The 23,306-nt window shown below is 37.7% G+C and overlaps 1 protein-coding gene across 6 annotated transcripts in view; it reads right to left on the reverse strand.

Moving 5' to 3' along the window:
• Nucleotides 1-1,283: 1,283 nt before the first annotated feature.
• The window catches only part of sbno2a (strawberry notch homolog 2a), a 31,706-nt gene continuing 9,683 nt past the window's right edge, over nt 1,284-23,306 (reverse strand). For 5 of the 6 annotated variants that reach the window (XM_051917956.1, XM_051917947.1, XM_051917964.1 and 2 more), the window contains exons 6-32: nt 22,713-22,778; nt 22,515-22,617; nt 22,019-22,179; nt 21,776-21,909; nt 21,572-21,662; nt 20,532-20,675; nt 19,172-19,289; nt 18,727-18,832; nt 18,482-18,635; nt 18,181-18,357; nt 15,333-15,430; nt 15,054-15,136; nt 14,753-14,935; nt 14,116-14,237; nt 13,238-13,369; nt 12,982-13,117; nt 12,786-12,898; nt 11,851-11,922; nt 11,522-11,630; nt 10,876-10,947; nt 10,413-10,556; nt 10,165-10,259; nt 9,861-9,953; nt 8,269-8,400; nt 7,212-7,288; nt 6,861-7,051; nt 1,284-4,554 (exon numbers count right to left, since the gene is read on the reverse strand). In XM_051917956.1, coding sequence (XP_051773916.1) covers nt 3,401-4,554; nt 6,861-7,051; nt 7,212-7,288; nt 8,269-8,400; nt 9,861-9,953; nt 10,165-10,259; nt 10,413-10,556; nt 10,876-10,947; nt 11,522-11,630; nt 11,851-11,922; nt 12,786-12,898; nt 12,982-13,117; nt 13,238-13,369; nt 14,116-14,237; nt 14,753-14,935; nt 15,054-15,136; nt 15,333-15,430; nt 18,181-18,357; nt 18,482-18,635; nt 18,727-18,832; nt 19,172-19,289; nt 20,532-20,675; nt 21,572-21,662; nt 21,776-21,909; nt 22,019-22,179; nt 22,515-22,617; nt 22,713-22,778 — 4,260 coding nt within the window. In that variant the 3' untranslated portion in view covers nt 1,284-3,400. The remainder of the gene's footprint in view (nt 4,555-6,860; nt 7,052-7,211; nt 7,289-8,268; nt 8,401-9,860; nt 9,954-10,164; nt 10,260-10,412; nt 10,557-10,875; nt 10,948-11,521; nt 11,631-11,850; nt 11,923-12,785; nt 12,899-12,981; nt 13,118-13,237; nt 13,370-14,115; nt 14,238-14,752; nt 14,936-15,053; nt 15,137-15,332; nt 15,431-18,180; nt 18,358-18,481; nt 18,636-18,726; nt 18,833-19,171; nt 19,290-20,531; nt 20,676-21,571; nt 21,663-21,775; nt 21,910-22,018; nt 22,180-22,514; nt 22,618-22,712; nt 22,779-23,306) is intronic. The other variant, XM_051917971.1, reaches the window with a different exon arrangement.

Genomic DNA, 23,306 nt, shown 5'->3' on the forward strand with positions numbered 1-23,306 from the left:
CCAGTTCTGCCATTTAAGAAAAACCCATGCTTTTTAAATCGTAATTATGACATAAAAAGTCGAAATTATTACATGCTAAGTCCTAAATATGAAATGAAAAATCGAAGTTATGACTTAAAAATTAATAACTATGACATTAAAATGTCAAAATTATGACGTAAAAATTGGCTGCGTGACATACTCCGACCACTAAGTAAAAAGTCATAATTTCGACTTTTTAATTTCATAATTATGACTTAATATGTCATAATTTTGACTTTTCATCTCATATTTTTGACTTGAGCCATAAGATTTATTTATCAAAAGCTGATTTATATTTACCTAAAATGGCGGAAATGGCGGGCTTCCGTAGGTCAATGAATTTCAGGGGGAAAATACATTTCTGGTGGTTATTTTTGGGACACGATCTATTTGAGGGAACTTCGTCTTTTTTAGCGCCACTAACATGTTCAGTCAAACTAAGACTTTTCATTAAACTAGGTTACACTTTAGTTAATATAGTAATAGCTATAAAATTATGCATAATTACATAACCAAACCCTAATGCTACCTTAAAAATAGTAAGTACATTCAGTTAAATAACATTACTCAGTAGGCTGCTTGAATGTATGAAACAAGGACACCTTAAAATAAAGTGTAACCCTAAACTAAACCAAAAAGAAAGCTATTAGGAGTGATGTGCATGTGATATGTAAATGTACACTGTACAGAAGATGAATGATTAACTTTCATATTATATGATATTACCATGGTAGTCAAATGCCACATGCACACAGTACAGAAGCAGCTTCTGAAGTGGCATTTAGGTGTCTTTACACAAACTGTTTAATGCTGCACAGAGGTGACAATTACAACTGTATACTTCGATACTAGGGCCAAAGCAGGAATACTTTTGTCTGGCTTTTATGCAGCATTGGGCCTTTACACTGACTTGTGAGCAGGAACAGAGCAGCCTTAAAGGTGCAGTAAGCGATTTCTGAGAAACGCTGTTGAAAGTGGATCAAACTTGTAGCCAATCAGCAGTAAGGGGCGTATACACTTATTAGGGGGAGGTGCCTGTGTTGCATAGTGTGTTCATGATTTTGGGGGCGGAGCTATCAAGATAGGGGTGTGATCCTTTTGGGTAGGGGCGTGTTTGTTTTGGTGATTTCAAATATCAACAGCTTCTCAGAAATTGCTTACTGCACCTTTAACTCAGCATGTTCACATTCTGATGTATTAACATGGTATTTTTTGGTTAGAGCTGATACAGACAACACTGTTAGACTGATACAGATGAGCAATTTGAACAAACTCTTAAAATTTTATTGTTTGTTAAAAATTATATTGCAGTACAATATATTCCTTCTGTTAAATGTAGAAAACGTTCAGAATGAGTCAAAAGGCACATTTGTTTACATTATTTACAGTTCTATCTAAACTCATAAATATTGGGATAAAACAAAGAAGCCCAAAGTAAAAGTGCTGAACAGAATTCTAACTGGAAACATTAATAATATAACAATAATAATATCAACAACAGCAACAACAATACATACAATCAGTAGCAGTCTTAAATGTTTTGTTTTTATTATTAAAGTGTTCATTTGTGATGTCTTTAAAAAACGCCGGGCAGCAGATGAGTTTTAAAATTCTGGCAAGTTGTCAGGACAAAAGGAGTAGAAACACAGTGGGCAAAACACATCCGCAAGGTTTTTTTACACACAAAAACACTTAAATCGAGTAACTAGAGCCAATCACAGCCTCATGGGAACGGGATTGTTTTTTTTGTTCACATGATATGCCAATCCAGTTTCAAAGCTGCTTGCATCATTTCTCATAAAAATTATCAAAAAAAAAAAAAAAAAAAAACCTCATATCAAAAGCAGAGAACTTGTAGTAATACTCGAGCAATATTCCTAAATTCGCATTTTCTCTCATATACTTCAAGTCTAGAATACGGTAGCCAGGCCTGTAGAATACAGTAGTCAGTATCACGCGTCGTTATCCGCGACGCCGCATTCTTTCCCTCGACTTTTCCTGAGAATAAGCACGACCGTACGGAGCCTGCAAAAACTGCACAGAAAACTTTGGTGCGATGGGAATCTAGACGCCGAAGAAAACAGAACTTTTCCGAAGTTCGAGTTAAGGAATAAGTAAGCAGCGCAGGGCAGTGCAGTTGGATTTGGTGGCAGGTTGCAGGCTTTGATTCTGTATTTTGGGAGCAGGAGAAATCAAACAAAACCCTGACAAGGCATTGGAAAAGTGTTTGAACTTCTACATGTGATTATAATAAAGTCTACCTCTACTAATAATGTCCCTTGGATATAAATAGCAACAATAATAATAATAATAGTATTAATAACAATAATAATAATACGAACAGCAATATCAAAGACACCAATACATTTGCTTTCATTCCAACTACACGAGAATACAAGACCAAAGGAAAAAAAACATTGACCTCATACAAACAAACAAACAAATCCTTTTTTTTTTCTCTTAACAAATATAATATTCTTCGAAAACAATTCAAAAATATTACTTCTGAACAGATATAAAGAGAATCGCGAGTTGTTCGTGGGGCAGTATTTGATTTTTATAATCATTCGTTTGGTTTTTATTGCTAAGTCTCACTCGCACTCGTTATAAAGACGTCTCAGCGTGAGGTCCAGTGGTTTAGCGCTATTTCGCAACCTCATAAGATCTGTTAATAAATAATTTGGTTTCCAATTCCCAAAACTCACGACGATCCATCTGCAGTCTATTATATTTTATAAAATAATCATTTTGGACAGTGATGAGTCTATGATATACCTGAGAAATTACACAAACGGTGTAAAGCGGGTGAGCGGCGCCATCACTGTAACCTTGATATTGTGAGCGAATCTGTCCCTGTGTTCAGATTACTGAAAGAAAAGCAGAAATTCACAGGGTTAAGGGGTCAAACAGCAGTTTCATAATCATGCGATTGGGTCTGTACGTATGCCGCCTACGAAGAAGCACAGAACTCTGGGTAGAGGAAATCGACACCGGCGGAAATAAATAATATAGCACTACTCTCTCTAGAAATATATATATGTATATATATATATATATATACGCACACAAGACTGCATCTGAAGGAGATAAAGGCACTGATTTAACAGAAGGCATTCATTCGAAAAGATAAACTCCCTAAGATAGGAAACAGTATACACCAATGTCGTAATAAATAAATATCTCTTTTACCTCAATGTTTGATGTGATGAAATGGTGGGTGGAAAAGCCCTATTGCTTCAAATAAGGCAAATAAAAACCAAACTGATTTCAAGTGCCCGTGTATTTTAAATCATCTTCACTGAACGTCAATGCAACTCGTAGCTTATGGACTGAGAATGACTTGGGAAAACAAAACTTTTGACTGTGCGTGTACCAGCCTCTAGGTGGCGTCCCAGTCCACTGATTTAAACTGGATGACAGACTGGCGGTGATCCGAGGATGTTCCGTGGATCATGTGATCCAGTGTATCCAGGGGGTCCATACTGCTGTGGCCGTTGGGTAACAGATGCGTCTGTTCGGAGGAAGAAGACGAAGGAGTGAAGTGCGAGGAGGAGGAGCTAGAGTCAGAGAGGGAGGAGTTTGTAGGTGCCGACGCAAAGAGGGAGGAGGAATAAGAAGGAGGGGGCGGAGTCGAGGATGGCAGGGCCTGTGAGGTGAACGGGTACTTAAGTTGCGAATCGGGCGAAGGGTAACCGAAGTCCAAGTCGTCGAAAGTGAAGTCATTGTTTGCTCTTTCGTGAGCAGGCTGAGTGACATGTGACTCCAGGGGTTGCGGCTGCGGGTGTCGTTTTGAAAGCTGCATGTGCGAGTTTGAAGTGTGCGGCATTCGTTGACTGTTCTGGTGTAGCGTTACGTGCGACGATTGCACTGACGCGACAGTTTGCTGTTGCATTTGATTGAGAAGCTGCAGCACTAAGGATTTGTCGTGCAGCTGCGACAGAAGCGTGCTGTACTGCGTGGACGGCTGCACGTGGGAGCCGCTCTGCTGCTGCGTCAGCACCCCGAATGATGAATGATTCTGCTTTAGTGTGTGAACGTGCTGCTGCGGGATGTTCAAAGCAGCGTGCGACGACGGCACACGCATGTTTAAGTTCAACGGCACCTGACTATGTCTCTGCCGCTCCTGGGAAATCAGTTCTTCCAGGTTGTACGTCTCTGGAACAACTGCGCACGGGCGTCCTCTGCCAGTGAGCATCGCTCCGTTTAGGGACACACCGTTTAGGTCTGACGCGGACGGTTTGATGTCTGGCGAAGGGCAGGGGCTGATGGTCAGATCCAGGACCTCGCTGACAGCTTCAGTTTTTGGCTGCACCGCAGGTGCCAGAAGGGATCGTGGGTAGTGAAGGTGGTTCGGGAGGGGGCGGGGAGGGTTGGCGATGAGCTTGCGGGCGTTGATCATCTTGGCCAGCATCTCTTGGTGAAGACGCTCTTTTGCGAGCTGCTCTCTCTCTCGCCGCGCTTTCTTCACCTCCTCGTCCATCCGAGAGAGCTCAGCGCGTATGCGGGATACACAGTTTTCTGGGATTTTTATACCTGTGAGACACAGAAAATCGTTATTTTCTTCGACATGTTATTTCCCATGACATTCACACCAAGAACGATAACTATATAGATATAGCGATATACTATCGCGCTAGATATACTATCGCGCTAGAGTAAAATGGCAGAGGGAGGCGAAACAAAAGCGAGTAATAAAAAATGCACCCACTATTTTAACATTTACAGTGTGTGAGCGTGCGTGCAAGTGTGTATGCGAGCGAGAGAGCGTGCATGCAAGTGTGTGCGAGTATGTCTGAGTGTGTGTGAGTATGTCTGAGTGTGTGAGTGAGAGAATTGTGTGCGTGCTAGTGTGTCTGTGAGAGCGTGTGTGCATGTATGTAAGAGCGTGCGTACAAATGTGTGTGTGTGAGCGTTTCTGCGAGAGCGTGTACGTGCGAGTGTGTGTGCGTGTGTAAGAGCATGTGAGTGGGTGCGTGAGCGTGAGTGTGATCAAGTGTGTGCGCGAGTGTGTGTGTACAAGCAAGTGTGTGCATGAGTGTATGCAAGCAAGTGTGTGTGAGTGTATGCGAGCGAGTGTGTGTGCGTGCGAGTGAGTGTGTGCGTGAGTGAGTGTGCCTGCGAGTGTGTGCGCGACTGTGTGCATGTGAGCAAGTGTTTGTGCGAGTATGTGTGTGCGTGTGCGAGTGTGTGTGTGTAAGCATTATTGTAACGGTCACTACTTGACAGTTTCATGCTCTTTTAGTATTTACTTGGTTTATTAGTTCTAAATGCTCCTGTCGTCTGCTGTGTTCAGTTTTGTTTGATGTTTACTACATTCAGGAAGTGTACTGTCTTGGAGCAGATAAAATAAAAAGGGAGTTCATATCTGACTGCTTGTATTCTTTGACGAAAATTTAGCCATGTGCGGATGCAACGCATCGTGGAATCAAATCGAAGACATGATAATCTTAATTGAATTGTATCGTGAGACCAGTGATGATTCACACCCCTAATAAGCGTCTGCCGCTTTAAATTCTGGATTTTGATTTTGATTGGCTGTCAACGTTTTTATCGTTCATCAGCTGGGAAATAAACATTCTGAAAGTGATACCGAAGATACTGTTATAGTTGTGGTGTGCATTTTGCTATAACGATTTTTAGAACTACATTTTCATCATTATCTTTATTAGGGCTGGGTATTGACACAATTTTCACAATTCGATTCGATTTTATTCAATGCTTGCGATTCAATTCGATTACAATTTCGATTCAATTCGATTTCGATTATTTTGGATGTAATATATCAGTTACAGTACATGGCAAATTTTCTAGAGGAAAAAAAATCTCAACTAATGCTGTAAACTACACATGGGAGTCAGTTGGTACTACTTTACTATAATATTGAAGGTTAAAATTAACTTATTAATATACAAACACATAAATTACACTCAATTATGTTTTTTTATAATAAATAAAGTTTAGAATTACATAATCATATTTCTACTCCAATTCGGGTTTTTTTTTTTTTTTTATTTAAAATCGTGGCTGTCATAACTGATTTATTCAAACATGCATTAAATATTGAAGAACATTATAATGAATATGTAACAGTGCATAGCTATATTTATGCTTTCTAGAGTTCACTTTTCTAGCTGACTAATGAGTTTATGGTCACTGAATATGTTTTTCTGAGGTAAATGTGACGTTACATGGCATTGTTTACAAGCTGTTTTATTGATGTCTTTCCGAGGTTGCATTACACGAGACAGGATACGGATTTCGGTAAGCTGTACTGAATCTTTTAACATACCTTCAGATGTTTAGTCATGTTTATTTCGCGCTGTAACTGGTATTAAAGCGGAGGAGAGGATGTTCATATGCGCTCCGTGCTGCCACTTCTGTTTAACTGAGGCGCTACAGCGATCTGTCACGTCACATTAAACAGCGCCAAAACGGTACTTATTTTTTGAATCTCATAATAAGATGGACGTCATTTGAAATCTGAGACTTTGCTTCATATCAAAAGTAACAAAGCACAAAGATTATTGCGATTTATTGGATGGGAGGTGCGCTACATGTTCTGTTCATCCATCAACTGAAAACAGACTAGACTAATCGATTCTTGGGATTTAAGAATCAATATCGGTTCGTAAAAATGAGAATCTATTAAAATTGAGAAATCGATATTGTTTACCCAGCCCTAATCTTTATAGTTATCGTTCTTGGTGTGAACGGGCCTCAACTCTTAATCAACGCTCAGGACAAAATAAGTTTTAGGATAAATCTGAGATGCTCATTGCAATAATTTGTTTGCTAGGAAACATGATTGAGAAGTAACAGATAACCAAATGTCAACTCACCAACTTGTTTGCTGTTCTGTTTCGTTTTGAGCCGTACAATCTGCAGGATGCTGGAGTTGGTGATGTCCGAGACTATGTCAGACACTCGCTTCCAAACCCTTAGCAGAGCTCCACACAACATGTGATACTGCCGGAGGCGCATCCCCAGAAAACACTCCTGCCCCTCCTCGATCTGCTTACACTTACCCTTCCTACAAGAAACAGATATACAACACTATTAACACTGTGGTCACAGTGAAATTTCATGAGCAAAATGCAGTCATTTTAATGACAAAATCTGAATGTCAATAGGATTAAAGTATCTACTAATCACTCACTTTCTTACACACACACAACCATAATGTCACTCACCAATTGGCATGGGTGCAGTTTCTGAAGGAGAAGTCAAATTGACTTTTCCAGAAATCCTTTGCTTCATCAGGTGTCACCTATAGAGCGGGAAGAAAAACACGTTTTGAGTTTTTAGTGTAAAGCTGAACAAAATGCCATCAAAAGTGACAAAAACTTTTTTTTTAAATGCCCTTGTTTTTTATCCATTATAACTTTTTATATGTTTACAACATTGTATTTTAAGGCTAGTTATGCTTTTAATGCAGCCAATCAAACATCTGTATTCACCGTCTCAGATGAAAGTGAATGAGATATGAAGTAGTAGTATGAAGAAACTCTTGAAACTTGAATTGTATTCAGAGTATTTATTAAATAGGCCATGTTATGCCCTTTCTCAGAGTCTTGATGTTGTTTTTGGGCTCTACTAGAACAGGCTGAGTATTTTCCTCATATTCTCCATTGTTGCAGCTCCTCTCTTCCCAGTCTGTCAGTAACGCTCTGTTTAGTTCCTGTCTCTATGAAGCCCCTCCTTCTGAAAAGCACAATGTGCTCTGATTGGTCGGCTGGAGCAGTGTGTTGTGATTGGTGTTTGGGAAATGTCCCGCCCCTTACCATAACCGCCAGTTTCAACACACTACTAACTAACTGAATAACTAACTAACTTACTAACTAACGCCCCTTTATTCTGTGTATGAATTATTTTAATTGAGGAATATTGTGACGTGCTCGTTCCCAGAAGAAAACTCAATGGAGGCGTTTCAGGAAGTTCAGAAACACTGACACTGATATAGAGAAGAACTGGAAATTTGCAGAGATTTTTCATGATCAAACAGCAACATTACACGAGTGTGTAATGTTGAAAGAAAGATGAACATAAAAAAAAGCATAACTACAATCTGGAATTAAATTCAGGTTTGGACCAAACAACCAAACCAACTCTTACATTCGAACATGTATTTGTGTTCCTGACAAACCCGCTCTCTACCACTAGATGTCACTGTGCAACAAGAGCTTTGCATAAGTTTTAACATTACACTGATGTGTGTGAGATGTAGGGACAGAGTTAAGCATGTTGTACCTTGTAGTATCTCAGGAGGAGGTTGTCCAGGTTCTCAGGATGAGCCTGTTTACCGATGTTGGGTTTATACAGGATGAGGTTCCGACCACGACCTTGTTCGGCAAGCAGGACACACGGCTGGCTCCCACGCAGCTGAACACACAAAAACACATATTCCTTTTACTTTCTTCCATCTTAAAAATATATCTAAACTACGACATATGCTCTCAATGAAAAATGCAGAACAGTTAGTTCATGCGTTCATGACCTCAAGGCTAGATTACTGTAACGCTCTACTGGGTGGTTGTTCTGCTCGCCTGATAAATAAACTACAGCTCGTACAAAATGCAGCAGCTAGAGTTCTTACTAGAACCAGGAAGTATGACCATATTAGCCCAGTTCTGTCAACACTGCATTGGCTTCCTGTTAAACATCGTATAGATTTTAAAATCTTGCTAATTACTTACAAAGCACTAAATGGTTTAGCTCCCCAGTACCTGAGCGAGCTCCTAATTCATTATAGTCCTTCACGTCTATTGCGATCTCAGAATTCAGGCCAGCTGATAATACCTAGAATATCAAAATCAACTGCAGGTGGTAGATCCTTCTCCTATTTGGCACCTAAACTCTGGAACAATCTTCCTAGCATTGTTCGGGAAGCAGACACACTCTGTCAGTTTAAATCTAGACTAAAAACGCATCTCTTTAACCTGGCATACACATAACACATTACCAATTTATATTTCCAAATCCGTTAAAGGATTATTAGGCTGCATAAATTAGGTCAGCCGGAACCGGGAACACTTCCTATAACACCTGATGTACTCGTTACATCAGAAGAAGAATGGCATCTACGCTAATATTAGTCTTTCTGTTTATCCCGAGGTTCACCGTAGTCAACCGGATCCGGGCCGTATCCAGGTGAGACCAAGGACCTGCACCTTGACACGACCACAACGCAGCCCTGAAGTATCAGCAGAGATTGAGTCAACTAGATCATCCCCTGTGAAGGCCTCATCGACACGACAGCCACGACACAGTTCCTCAACAACCGTCCATACCGGCGTGATGAATACGATCCTCAATTGGATGGAACTGAAATAAATACTTTTAATGTTGCGATCCTATTGGACTTATGATAGCAACCTGAATTGTAACAAAGCACTGTTGGCCAGAGGAGAACTGGCACCCCGACTAAGCCTGGTTTCTCCCAAGGTTTTTTTCTCCATTTTAACACCAATTTGCCACTTGTCTGCCACCTGATGTCACCTGATGGAGTTTGGGTTCCTTGCCGCTGTCGCCTCTGGCTTGCTTAGTTGGGGACACTTGACTTGACATTTTGATATTCAACAGTGCTTTTGATCTGCCTGCATTGACACTATTCTTTAAGAGCTGCTGTGCAGTCAAACAATGTACCAGATATCAATGTAAAGCTGCTTTGACACAATCTACATTGTAAAAAGCGCTATATAAATAAAGGTGACTTGACTTGACTTGACTTAAAGATGGCTGGTAATTGGAAACATTAACATTTGGATGATTTCAATAGAAAACAACTGCATAAACATATCAAGCATGAGTTACAGTCAGACATCAATGTGTGTGTCTCGTACCTTGTTTGAGAGGTAAAACCCTTCATATTCTCCAGCGAGTTTCTCCGCTTTACTGCAAGCCTCTTCCCAGGGCATCCCACGATCCACACTGATCTGAAAACAGCCATAGAACAATGTCAGGACATTTATCATACTGACAACTGTTCAAAAGTTCAGGGTCAGTAAGACTTTTGAAATGTTTTTGAAAAAACAGTATGGAAAAATACAGTAAATACAGTGAAATATTATTACAATTTAAAATGGCTGTTTTCAATGTAAATATAATGATAAAATGTAATTTATTCCTTATTTTCCTCTCATGTACCTTATAGAGGATGACCTGGCCCTCCTGAGGATTTCCTGGAGTTAGAAACTTCTCCTGTGTTTCCTCGTGAATCTCATCATTACCCGGAGCCAGATCTGAACACACCGGACATAACAACATCAATCCCATACACACATACAGCTCGTCTACTGCTATGAAAACATACCAGATAAATGTGTGACAGCCCAATTTTGCATTAATACTGGGAATCATTTTAAAAGTCTGTTGTGCACATTCAGATTCCTCACCCAATATTCCCATGTCATATTTTCCCTCTTTTTTGTCCTTGTTGATCAGGTAGTCAAAGTTATCGGTGAAGTACTGGAACAGAGAGTTCTGCTGATGGACCTCCAAACCCAAAATACGGTTCAGAAACTTAGTGATAGTGCAGTCTGGGATACAGGAAGAAATGAAAGACAATTAGCCACTTGGTTGCATTTAACTTACTTGCATGTAATCAATGCATTTCTTGCATGTAATTTACATAAACACAAAAATAAAAAAAATTGCATGTAAATGTGATGTAACTCCATCAGTTATGCATCACCACTATTATAGTAAGTGCATGTAATGTGTAAAAAACAGTGTAAAATAAAGTGTTACCCGGCACAGATATATATTTAATCACTATAATAAGTATGCAAAAGCTATTGCTGTACAAACACAAAGTAAATCAGCCATTATAATCACAATATTGTGTATTAAATGTACCTTTCTCTGTATTCAGACCCAGACGCGGCTCCCTACAGAAGATTCCCACATCAATCATGCCTTTCTTCATATCTGATACACACAAATGAATATTAAAATCAGTGCACACAAACATTACACTCTCATACTCTTTTGCATTGGCTTGAACAGTGTCTCGCAAGCCAAAATAGTAAGCAAGAGTAAGATTAGTGTCCGAAATCACAGTATGCAGATTTACTACAGTAACAATAACTGCAGAAACTATGGCATTTGGGTAGAAATGTCAAACTAAATAATATATAAATATAATTATATTATATACAGTTTAACAGAAAGAAGATCCTTCAGAAATCATTCTAATATGCTGATTTGCTGCTAAATAAACATTTATGATCATCAATGTTGAAAACATTTGTGCTGCTTCATATTTTCAGGATTCTTTGATAAACAAAGTTCAAAAGAACAGCATTATTTAAAATAGAAATCTTTTGTGACATTATAAATGTCTAATGTCACTTTTGATCAATTTTATGCATCCTTGCTGAATAAAAGCATGACACCAAACTTTTTAATGGTAATGTATGTTTGTGAAGTACATAGTCTTAGTGTGAAGACTAGTACAGGTGTGTGAATTGAGAGTGAAGCACATCATAGCAGATGTCAATACCTTTGAAGAACATCATGTCACCTCCTGGGTAGCCCTTTGGTGGAGGGACTTTGTTGTCGATGTGCCCGAGGATGGCTTTAGTGATCTTATCCAACGCTTTGGTGCCATACTAAAACAGACAAAAGACATGTCATCAATAAACACTTTCAATAAATGAGGTGGCTTTAACAACTGGTTAAATTCCAGTTCAAACTAGATTTCGATTTCACCCCGACTGGTCTCTTTTCACATTGTATTCGTGGGTCTGAACTTTGGTACATTTGCAATATAAAAGATAAACAGAGAATGATCTGTTATATTTTGGTTGGTTTGGATGAAAATGCTCTTACTTTGTTCTCAAAGTTGTACTGGCTCAGGTCTCTGGATTCAGTGGCTCGTCGGTCCCCGTGTGTCAGCGCCCCCTAAAAAACACACCACATTTTAACATGGCTGCACTTCCATAAACATGCTCTCAAACAGCATTTTAATCAGTTTCTCACATGATTGTAGAATGGCTTCTAATAAATATTGTATAATGAATCTAGAAGTTTAAGTACATTTCACATCCTAACAAGCCGTAACTATAAGTGATGCACGTTTTCCATATTTTGGGTAGTTTCGCCCAAAGTGAAATCTTATTGGTCGAAAATCAAGTGCCACAAAGTTGTATATTAAACACCAAGTTCTGATTGGCTGAGATATTGTTGGAAAACGCAGAAAGAATCACAGAATTCAATCATAAAATTGGAATTTACTTTATAATGCGGAATGTCATGGAATTTGGAAAAAAAAAAAAATGGATGAATAAATCAAAATTAGGGCTGTAGACTTAAACCAATCGCGATATGGACTAATGTCTGTGAATATTAAACCGCAAAAAGACTGTGATTGCAATAAGAAGTCTGCATGTTCTACAGCTTATTAAAACATTAAGAAATATAAATTTTTCATCCAAAAAGTAAAAAAAAAATAGTAAAAAATAGTAAGGAATTGTTCAAATTTCATTTGATTACATTTTAAAAGATTAAAATGTATTAAATTTAAATTAATTGTGAGTGCTAAAATTAAATTTGTATTAAATTATAAAACAGAATCCAGAAAAAATAAAACAGATAACAGAACTTCTGAGAAAATAAAACATTTCATAGGGCTGATTAGATAGAATTCAACTGATTAGATATCCTTTTAGATTATTAAAATGTAATTAAATGGTAAACACTGAATTTGGGTAAACAATAAAATGGATTTCTTAGTGTATATGACATCTGAAAACCAGAGACTTTACCAGGCTCTCCAATCTCTTGGCAACGATCGAGGCGAAGCGTCTCTCTCCAGCCAGCTCTGAGATGAGGAAGATATACTCTGGAGCTGTAACCTGATTTGAGCGATGTGTTCGACCTGATAAGATACACAGCCACAACATTAGCAACCACCACATTATCCCTCAAAACACGCACACACAAACGAACGCAGACACTCACCAAACTGCTGGATGGCGCGGTCCGCGCTCCACGGCAGCTCTAAGGTCATGTGAACTCTTCTCCTGCGGTTCTGCACGCGTTTATCTGCCTGTAGAGAAATACCCGAGCTAGCCGCTTCAGAGATAATGGCTATCAGCTGAGAGAGAAAGAGACAGAGAATGACTTGCATTAGATATATGAACACTGCATTTTATGCACAAATATCCAGAATCCCGCTGGGGGCCATGTTGTGTGTTTGTAGATCAGAGGTTGTCACCTTTTCTCCTGTCATGAATCGCTCTTTCTCTCTGACGTTGACATGGTCGATGGTCAGGCCCTGTTCTGCTCTGGTCTCATATCGTACACTGCCATCAGGACGCCGCACTACACGTCCCTTTCGGCCTGTCATCTACACACACACACACTTAGCATTTTACTTGTGTGACATTGTGATATTAGTCTAAAATACAGATGTGAACAAACATCAAGTGTCTCAAAAAAAAAACTAAGAGCAGTTTTATTTTAGTGTTATTTATATATTATAGTATTTATTAATATTTTGAAAGATTTTTTTTTTTTTTTTACATTTTTAGTTTTCATTTTAAAATTTAAATTTTTTGTAATTCTGTCATGTGCTTTTGCCATTTAAATTTTTTAAATTGATATTTAGCATTCGTTTTAGTTTTATTTTCAGTAATTTTATTATTTCAACTTATTTTATATCAGGTAGTTGCCAGGACATTAATTTTATGTATATATATTTTTTGTTCAATATTTTATTTTCATTTTTATTCTTTTTTTTAGCTTTATAATTAACGGACATGATTTTAAATAAATAATTTAATTTTCATTTTTAATTAATTTTTTTAATTTTAAATAGTTTTAGTTAAAAATAACACCAAAACTGATGTCAGAAGTCATGACTATTTTCTTGTGGACTGATAAAAGCACCATATTAGTCTGAGAAAGAGTGTAATTTTTGAGTGAAATATCCATCAGACAGTCTGTGAATGTTTGGATGTGTCATTTGAAGCTGAGACTAAATATTAGTCAGTAATATACTAATTAATGCGGCCGTCTAAATTTAGTATTAATGTAATTATTGTTTCAAATATACTGATGAGCATCAAAACCATGCATTAAAGTGATTTTCACCTCTGACACCTTCTCTGGTCCTCCAAACCTGTCAATCAGCTCATCAAGAGTGTTGAGTGGCAGCTCTTTCCCCAGCTCTGCTATTTTAACCAGCAGCCTCTGCTTAAGTTCTTCTAGTCTAGCTGAAAACACATACAACACACACACTTAATCACTCCTGAGTGGTTTAGCCATCTAGACAGAAATTAGGTCTGGTTTAATAAGTGTGTAATGTGCAAGCACAGAGAGCAGTGAGAAGAAAAAAAAAAGAAAAAAAAAAACACGTCACACTTGTGTGTTCGGTTCTCTTGGTTCTCTTGGTCCGGACCAAACCAGGTATTCTTTAGGGTTGCATCTTGTGACATCACGTCCTGTTTTTGGTTCGTTTAGATGTATTTGGTCTGTGTTGCATTCATATTTCAGTCGAACTGCACCCGAGTTTGTTTGGAAGTGAACCAAGACCCACCTTTTCAGGGATTTCGGTCCACTTGTTAGGTTCGGGTGGCAGCGTTCACACTTATTCAAATGAACCACGCTGACAGAGCAATCGCACCAGAGTTCATTAATATCGAACCAAACCGGCCAAAGTGTGAACATATCCTAAGACTCAACAAATAAATCAAAGTTTTTATTTTATCTTGCATTTAAGTCAACCTACCAGCAGGTCCGTTGATGTGGTTCACGAAAATCACATCATCATTGTCCTGTAGTGAATCAGGGGAGGAGTTCGATTCGCTGTCAATCTCATCTGAGTCAGAGTCTGAATCGTCGCTGATTTTAATAACCCCACCCACTTCCACACAATGCTTTGGAAATTTTGAAGTCCGGCCTCTGGGTTTTCCTTCAGAAAACAAACGGAGAGATTCATAACAAAAAACCCACAGACCAAAAGGCCCGGAGACAAATCAATGTTTGATACAGCACAAATCCTCAAAGGAAAGGAATATGATGTGCCTTACGTTTCCTCTTGCTTGCTGCACTTTTCTCTCTTTTGGGTTTCTGTGTTGGGAAGTGTTTCTGAACCAATGACTGGAAAACCCCCCTACATGACAAAAAAAACACAAATCTCAATCCAGTTCACGTAATCACAGAGCTATTGCACAGATATTTATCCATTTTATATGGCTCTCTGGAATTCTGATTGGTGAATTGTTTCCATCTTTCCCCATTCAAACAGACAGAAGCTGTACTCATGGACAATTTACTGACTTACTTTAAAAGACTTTCAGCACACTTACTCAGCAGCGGAGACGAATCTGTCCAGGTGTCCATCGTTCTCGTCCAGGACCTCTCGAGTACGAGCCTCTCCAGTGGACTGCAGGCCAATCACGATGCACTGTTTGAAATGATATGGGAGAGAGGCGGGGTCACAGTCAGTCGATTTTACACAATTAGTGAAACACTTAAAACATGGTTTCCACATGTTTAAATATTAATTTACCTTTCCAGCAGGGCTGCACGACTTTGGGGGGGGGGAGGCACGATTTTGCGTCCCAATTTCCCCAATAAAAATTGATTAAAAAAATAAATAAAAAAAAGGTTCCAGGTTTGCTGTGTTTATTAGCAGGGATGCACACTATTAGGGCTGTCGATTTAACATGTTTATTAGATTAGTTAATTACAGTGAAAAAAGCCATTTGTTTCACTCCTGAATGAATCAGCCGTCTGAACGAATCAAATGAATGAATGAATGAATGAATGATTTAATCATTAAGACATTTACCGCCACATACTGGCAGTTTTAGTTTCTTCTTAGAGTATAATTTCATTAAAAAATTATTTCATATTTCCATAGTAATTAAAAAAAAAAAAAAAAACACATTAAAGATATAGTTCACCCAAAAATGAAATTTCAGTCATCATTTACTCACCCTCATTGTCCAAAAGAATATGTGTAATAAATTCTATGTTGAATCAATTCAAATATTTCTTGCTGAAGCTACTTTTTGTAATATCGATTTGATGCTTTACACAATAATGACTCTAAAGTTTCTTTTGGAAGTAATTTCTCAGCCAAATTTCATGTGCGATTAATTAGATCAATTAATCACCACATTGTGTAATTAATTAGATTAAAAATTTTAATCACTTGGCAGCCCTAATAATTACTATTATCATCATCATCATTTTTATGATCATTATTATTACTAAATAAAATGTTAATAATAACAAATTAAGAAATCTTACTATTGCAATATTTCACAGTACACAAAATTGAGAATGTAAGAAAAATAATATTTTACAGTACAACTGCAAAATTTTCTTGTCTTTATGTATCATTTCTTAATTTTCAAACATCAAACCATCAAGCTTTTATTTCGTCGGAAAGCCTTCTCTAGTTGGTTTATAAGTGCTTTTCATTACAAGTTTGAGAAGATGGTTGCCACATGCTGTGTTCACAAATGCTCATTATAAGTAGGGCTGTGCGATATGATGATATATATCGTTACCACGAAATAAAATGTCTATCGTTAGAGATTTTGCTATATCGTATATATCGTAGTATGTAAATATTGCAGTGTTGACACTTCAGAGTGATGAAATGCATGAATGAGAATATAAAGAGCGGGACGTGCTTGATGTTAAAAGAGTTATAAGCACAATATATCCTGAAAAGGAACTCGGTGCAGCGCTTGCGCTGACTGGCACACTGCCAAAGTGCGCGCATGAAACCTGCCTCTCTCAGAAGGAGATCACAAATTAGTGCTCGATGTTAAAGTGTATTAAGCACAATAAGTAGGGGTGGGCGATATACTGGTAGACATGATTAGCCGGTAGAAATTTGTCAACTGGTAGAGATTTTGGACTATCGTCTCTATCGTGGTTACGCTCACGTGAGGTTGCTATGCTGCGCCTGCGCGATCACGAAAGCTTATAATTTGCATGAGTTCTTAAACATTGCGGTTTAAAAAAAATGGTTTTAAACTGTTTAAGTGCAATTAGCAGCGAAAGACAACTCATTTCAGCATATGCACGCGCTCTCTGAGAGACTGTTTCTCAGCGCCGTCTGAGAGACGCACGACATGAAGCCGCTGCTCATAGAGCACGTGAGGACTGAACTGAGTGCTTTTTGCTGACTAATTGGGCTTGAACAGTTAAATACACATACCTATGTGTCAAAGTGACCACGTATTTACAAGTAAACAGAGCCATTTATGTCTTAAGTTAAGGTACAGTTGAGAAAGACAAGGCTCGAGTTAATGGATCGGTGCAGTCAGTCTTAAAGGGACAGCATCCAAATTTACCTGCTGTCATTATTAATGCTAATCAAACAATAAAAAAGAGAGAAAATTTCTTACTGCTTGCTTTTGTAACTTTAATAAGAATAAATGCATATTTAATTTACACAGTAAAGACTATGTATTGTTTGTTATACCTTTGATTACTTTACACATTTTCTAGTGTTTTAATTTTTTTTCATGTAGGTCTGTTTCATCTGTCTTTGTTTTATTGTAGTTTGTATTCTTTGCTCTTTCTTTATCACAGTTTATTTGTCTTCAGTAAGCTTGAGAGTTTTTTAGGCTAGTATTAATTTTTTTAATTGTATTGAAATTGATGATAATTATAAAATTTCAATGATATGGAAAATTTTGATATCATAAAAATCTTATTTAAAGCAAAAATAACTATATCGTGATATTTATCGTTATCGTGATATAAAATTACTCATATCGTGATATAAGATTTTGGTCATATCGCCCAGCCCTAATTATAAGTGACTCAAACGCAGAGCAGATGGAGTTTGTATGGATCAGTATTTACTGTGAACCGAGCCGATCTGAATCATGAGCTGCTCATGTGTAAATGAACAGTGCTGCGCTTTACTCTGAAACACGCATTGCATATATTTATTTAATTAAATCACAGCCTTTGCGATTTGATAATCACACTAAGCCGTATGGCAATTTTTGTTTTATTTCAATTAATCTTGCAGCCCTATTACTGGGTAAGGATATATATAGATATATATATATATATATATATATATATATATATATATATATATTATATATATATATATATAAAAAAGTTTATGGCTTATGGGTTTACAACAAGCAAAAGCACAAATCTTAATCACAGACTCACCTTGCCGTGCTGCATCTCAGTATGAGCGAGCTCAACCAGACGACGGACTTTAGCGGCGATGCAGAGGTACTTAAAAAACCTCTGGTGTGACGACCAGAACTGACCCCATAGAGACTTCCGGGAGGCCAGACCCAACGTGTCTGCTGCTCTGGTGAACAGCTCGAGAGCCTCAGCCCACTAGAGAGAGAAAGAAGGATTTGAAAGTGTATATTTTCCAGTACAACTATAACATTACATTGTTTTCAAACGTATGAGAAATAACGTAGACGTGGCCTTAGAGATGTCTACGCGTTTCTCTCACCAGTCTAGCTGCTTTGTTGTAGACCAGTTTAAACTCTTCATCCAGTGTAATCTCCTCTATACGGAAGGACACGCCGGAAAAGCTCAGCTGCCGTGCGATATACATGCCGCTCACTTTCATATCCATAGCTACAATCTCCATGGCACCAACACCCCTGGAAGATGGAAGGTGATAATTGAGCAAATGTTTATAAGAGAATAGTTTTAAAAAGTGAAAATTTTGTCAGAAAAAAGAGAAACTCTGACCTCTTCTCAATCGCATGCAGGAAGTCGTCAAAGGTCTTGAATGGTGTTCCTTGCCCCCAGATACCCAGTCGGCTCATGTATATCATATTCTTTGGCTCAGAAGCACCTAGAGAACGAGAACGATAAAGACAGGAACGTTTTCGATCTCATTAAACCACAAAGACCAAGAGATTTGAATGAATGAAACCATAATAAACCCTTTTTAAGTGGATTTGGGTATTTATTTGGAAAATAACTAGCCAACCAAATCAAACATCAAGGGGTCAAGGTTAGGCTAGTTAGCACAACACCATCTGGACCCCAAATACAAACTTTTAGAATGAGCTTGCGTTTGCGGTCGGATTCGCATGCGTATAAATGGACATCAATGGAATCAAACGTGTAGTGTGACCGTCCCTTGACACACATGCAGTTAGTGTAAAGACGGTGTAACACGAGCACCCACCTGTGGCACTGGCATACACTACTCTCGCCAGGGGCAGTTTGCTCTGCAAATCCAGGACGGCTTTACCCATCTTGGTGGAGGTCGCATTTTTAGCCTTATGGCACTCGTCAAACACAATCTGACAGAGGTTAAAGGTCAAGGATCAACAGCACTACTACAATACTATTGTTAATACATATCAACAGTCAATCAGTATTAAGTTAATCCCTGATGAATGTCAATGTGATCTGTGCTGGTACAGAGGTTAGCCAGTCATAACAGAGGTCATTTAGATATTATATTATACACTACCTGTCAAAAGTTTGGAAACATTAATGTTTTTGAACAAAGTCTTTTATGCTCATTAAGGCTGCATTTATTTCACAATAAATACAGAAAAAAACAATAATATTGTGAAATATTATTACAATTTAAAATTATGGTTTTCTATTTTAATATACTTTAAATTATAATTTATTTCTGTGATGCAAAGCTGCATTTTCAGCATCATTACTCCAGTCTTCAGTGTCACATGATCCTTCAGAAATCATTCTAATATGCTGATTTGATACTCAGTTATTATCAATGTTGAAAACAGTTGTGTTGCTTAATATTTTTTTGGAACCTGTGATACTTTTTTCAGGATTCATTGATGAATAAAAAGTTAAAAAGAACAGCATTTATTCAAAAATATGAATCTTTTCTAACAATATAAATCTTTACTATCACTTTTTATCAATTTAACACATCCGTGCTGAATAAAAGTATTAATTTCTTTCAAAAAAAAAGAAAGAAAAAAAATTACTGACCCCAAACTTTTGAACGGTAGTGTATATTGTTACAAAAGATTTCTATTTTAAATAAATGCTGATATTTTTTTAACTTTTTATTCATCAAAGAATCCTGAAAAAGTATCACAGGTTATAAAATAATATTAAGCAGCACAACTGTTTCCAACATTGATAATAAATCAGCATATTACAATGATTTCTGGAGGATCGTGTAACATTGAAGACTGGAGTAATGATGCTGAAAATGCATCACAGAAATAAATTATAATTTAAAGTATATTAAAATAGAAAACCATAATTTTAAATTGTAATAATATTTCACAATATTATTGTTTTTTCTGTATTTATTATGAAATAAATGCAGCCTTAATGAGCATAAGAGACTTCGTTCAAAAACATTAAAAATAGTAATGTTTCTAAACTTTTGACTGGTAGTAGTGTACATCAGTCTTAAAGGAACAGCAAGAATCAGGTTTTGCTGCAAGACACCTTTACAACTATTGTGTGTCCTGAAATGGTGTTGAAACTCCAGTTAAGATTTCAAGATTTCAAATTAATGCACAGGCTGCAACGCTGGACGTGAAGGATACGACTCCATCAAAGTTGGGTTTGCACCAGTCCAGGATCTGTTTGAGTCTGGTGCGGTGCTGCCCGCCGGCCTGGCTCTCTCCAATCAGCGCTGAGTATGTGGCGAAAAGAACGCCCTCTGAGGTAGCCGTATCTCCGTATTTAATCTGTACGAAAGAGGAAAAGCATGGTAACTGTCACACCAGAATCATGCGGCTCGGGAACATTCAAATCTGCATTGGCAGTTTCATTATTTCTGTTACAAATATTCAAATTTCCACAGAAGTACTGGGATAAAAGTTTATATCTAGTGATCAAAATAGAGTAAATCACCGCGCTTCAAAAATGACTGCATCGATTACATTGTTAGGCCACTAGGTGGCGACAAGTGACTGTTAAAAATGCATTTGTCAATGAATCATTCATTCAAGAGATTCATTAAAAAATGCTGATTCATCCAGTAATGAAATAAGTAATGCAGGAATTTTACATATAATTTGAATAATTTAACACATTTGGAGCTTTAAGGCAGAGTTAAGTGAAATTAAAAGTATTAAACATAATTTTCGTTAATTGAAATAAAGCTGAAAAAATTCAAAAATAAATAGATGAACTTAAATGAAAACTGGTAACTAATTGAAATAAATTAAGTTGAAGTATTAAGATTAACAAAACTAAAACTGAAATAAAAAATAATGCAGATAAACAAATACAATACTTTTAATTATTAATAATAAAATTATCTTGATAGTTTTTATTTTAAAATCATTTATTTAAATTTTACATTGTTATGATTTATTTATTAGCTTTTAACTTACTAATTAAAATGAATAAAAGCTAAAACTGAAATAAAAAATAATGCAGGTAAGCAAATAAAATACTGGCAGAGGTTTTTAATAAAATCTTTTTAGCAAGTGTTTTATTTTGATTGTTTTTATTTTTAAATTATTCATGTATTTAAATTTTACATTAGCTTTTAACTCACAAACCCTCTGTTAGTTCCATCTTCCATCACGTGTACAATACTGATGAAAATAAAACCGCGACGACTCATTTCACAAACCTTATTTAAAGCAAACACAGGGATGTTGAGAGCTTTTATGTCCTTGAGATCTCTCTCAGCATCGTACTTCAGATCATTCGACACACTGAACCTAAAACAGAGTAGATTTTCAGAAATAATGAATGGAGAACAAACTCTAAGGTTCACGTTTAGTCAAACTCATTTGACTCATCAGGCGTGTTAAGAACACATGCGAGTATTTACCATAGTGCTCTCTTTCTTCCCTTTAAAAAATTCTCCAGTATGATTCCGGCCACAGTACGGCCCTTCCCAACACCAGCCCCGTCTCCGATCAGAAAACCCGCTCTCTCTCTGTTCTGAAGAATCACCTCATGTTGCTGAAGAACACGACCACAAAGACAACTTCACACATTTGTACTAGAGTGGAAACAGACAATAACAGAGACAGAAAGGCCGAAGGTAAAGTGCTCAGAGACAGAACAGTACCTGGCAGGCGTAGATGATGGCCTCCAGCTGCAGGGCGGACAGCAGGCCAGAGTTAATGGTGCTGTCTGAAATGGACAGTGTGTAAGTGATGTCAGGAGGAGGAACGCTGGACAGTGTGTTGGTCTCCACTACGATGTCAGGGTGAGAGATTCCAATAGTAGCTGCACACATGTGAACAGAGCGTTTATTTGCCACGGAAACACCACAAAATATGAAACAGAGTTTAATTTTTTTGCTGTAGTGGGGTGGGCAGCATGATGGACTAACGAAATGTGTATAAACAAGTGTTAATTTCGTTAAACAAAATGACATTTTTTTCCAAGACTAAGATGAAACAACACCAAGGTCATTAAACGATAACTGCGACTATAATCAACATGCATGGGTGCATGATAACCAAAAATAACTGACATGTTATACACCATTACCGTACTCATTTTGCTCATTCTGCCCACCCCTGTGCTGTAAATAGATATGATATGACATGTCAATTTACATTTGGATGGCTTGTATTCGGCGTATGTGTCCGCGTGCCCCAACTCCTCCGTCTCTTCCTCGTCTGCCTCCTCCTCTTCCTCTGGTGGAGGCAGAGGAGCAGCCTGTAGAAATGAAGGAGGGAGGCAGAAAACACAAGATGATGAAATGTGATGAAATAGAGGAGAGAATATTATATGAAGGCAAGGAGAGAACCTACCTTAAAACCGGTCACTGGCGCTGACAGGATCACGCTGATGTCATCCAACCTGGAGCTCAGGTTCTGCTGAAGAACACGGATACAGAAGAGACGATGAACGCTCGTATGACTTCTTGGGTCAAGACTTACTCTGATAACAATGCGCACTGTCAGCATATTAAGCATAATTAGGATAAGAACGTGCATGTAGCCGTAGCCAATAGCCTCATGGCACATGGTTGCGGTTCAGTTGACCCGAGTTCGAATACCGGACTGTGGACCTTTACCGATCCCATTCCCCTCTCTCCCACTTCACTTCCTGTCATTTCTCTGTACAACAATATCAATAAAGGCTAAATAAATCAAAAACAAACAAAAAAAATGTGCATGTAAATGCCCTCAATGTACTACTTTTCCTTGGCTTCAATCTGATGGCACAAGTGTTTACATGAAGGCAAACTGGGGTAAAAGGCAATTAGGAAACCTCAATAAGGAAAATGGTGTAATGCATTTAAATGACCACACACGTTGCCGTCTTATTAAACATAATTGGTTTAAGAATGTGTCTGCAAATGTGATCATTGTTAGAGTTTTGTGGCAGGACCAGTGAAGAAT

The sequence above is a fragment of the Ctenopharyngodon idella genome, chromosome 2 (genome assembly GCF_019924925.1).
Source record: "Ctenopharyngodon idella isolate HZGC_01 chromosome 2, HZGC01, whole genome shotgun sequence".
NCBI lineage: Eukaryota > Metazoa > Chordata > Actinopteri > Cypriniformes > Xenocyprididae > Ctenopharyngodon > Ctenopharyngodon idella.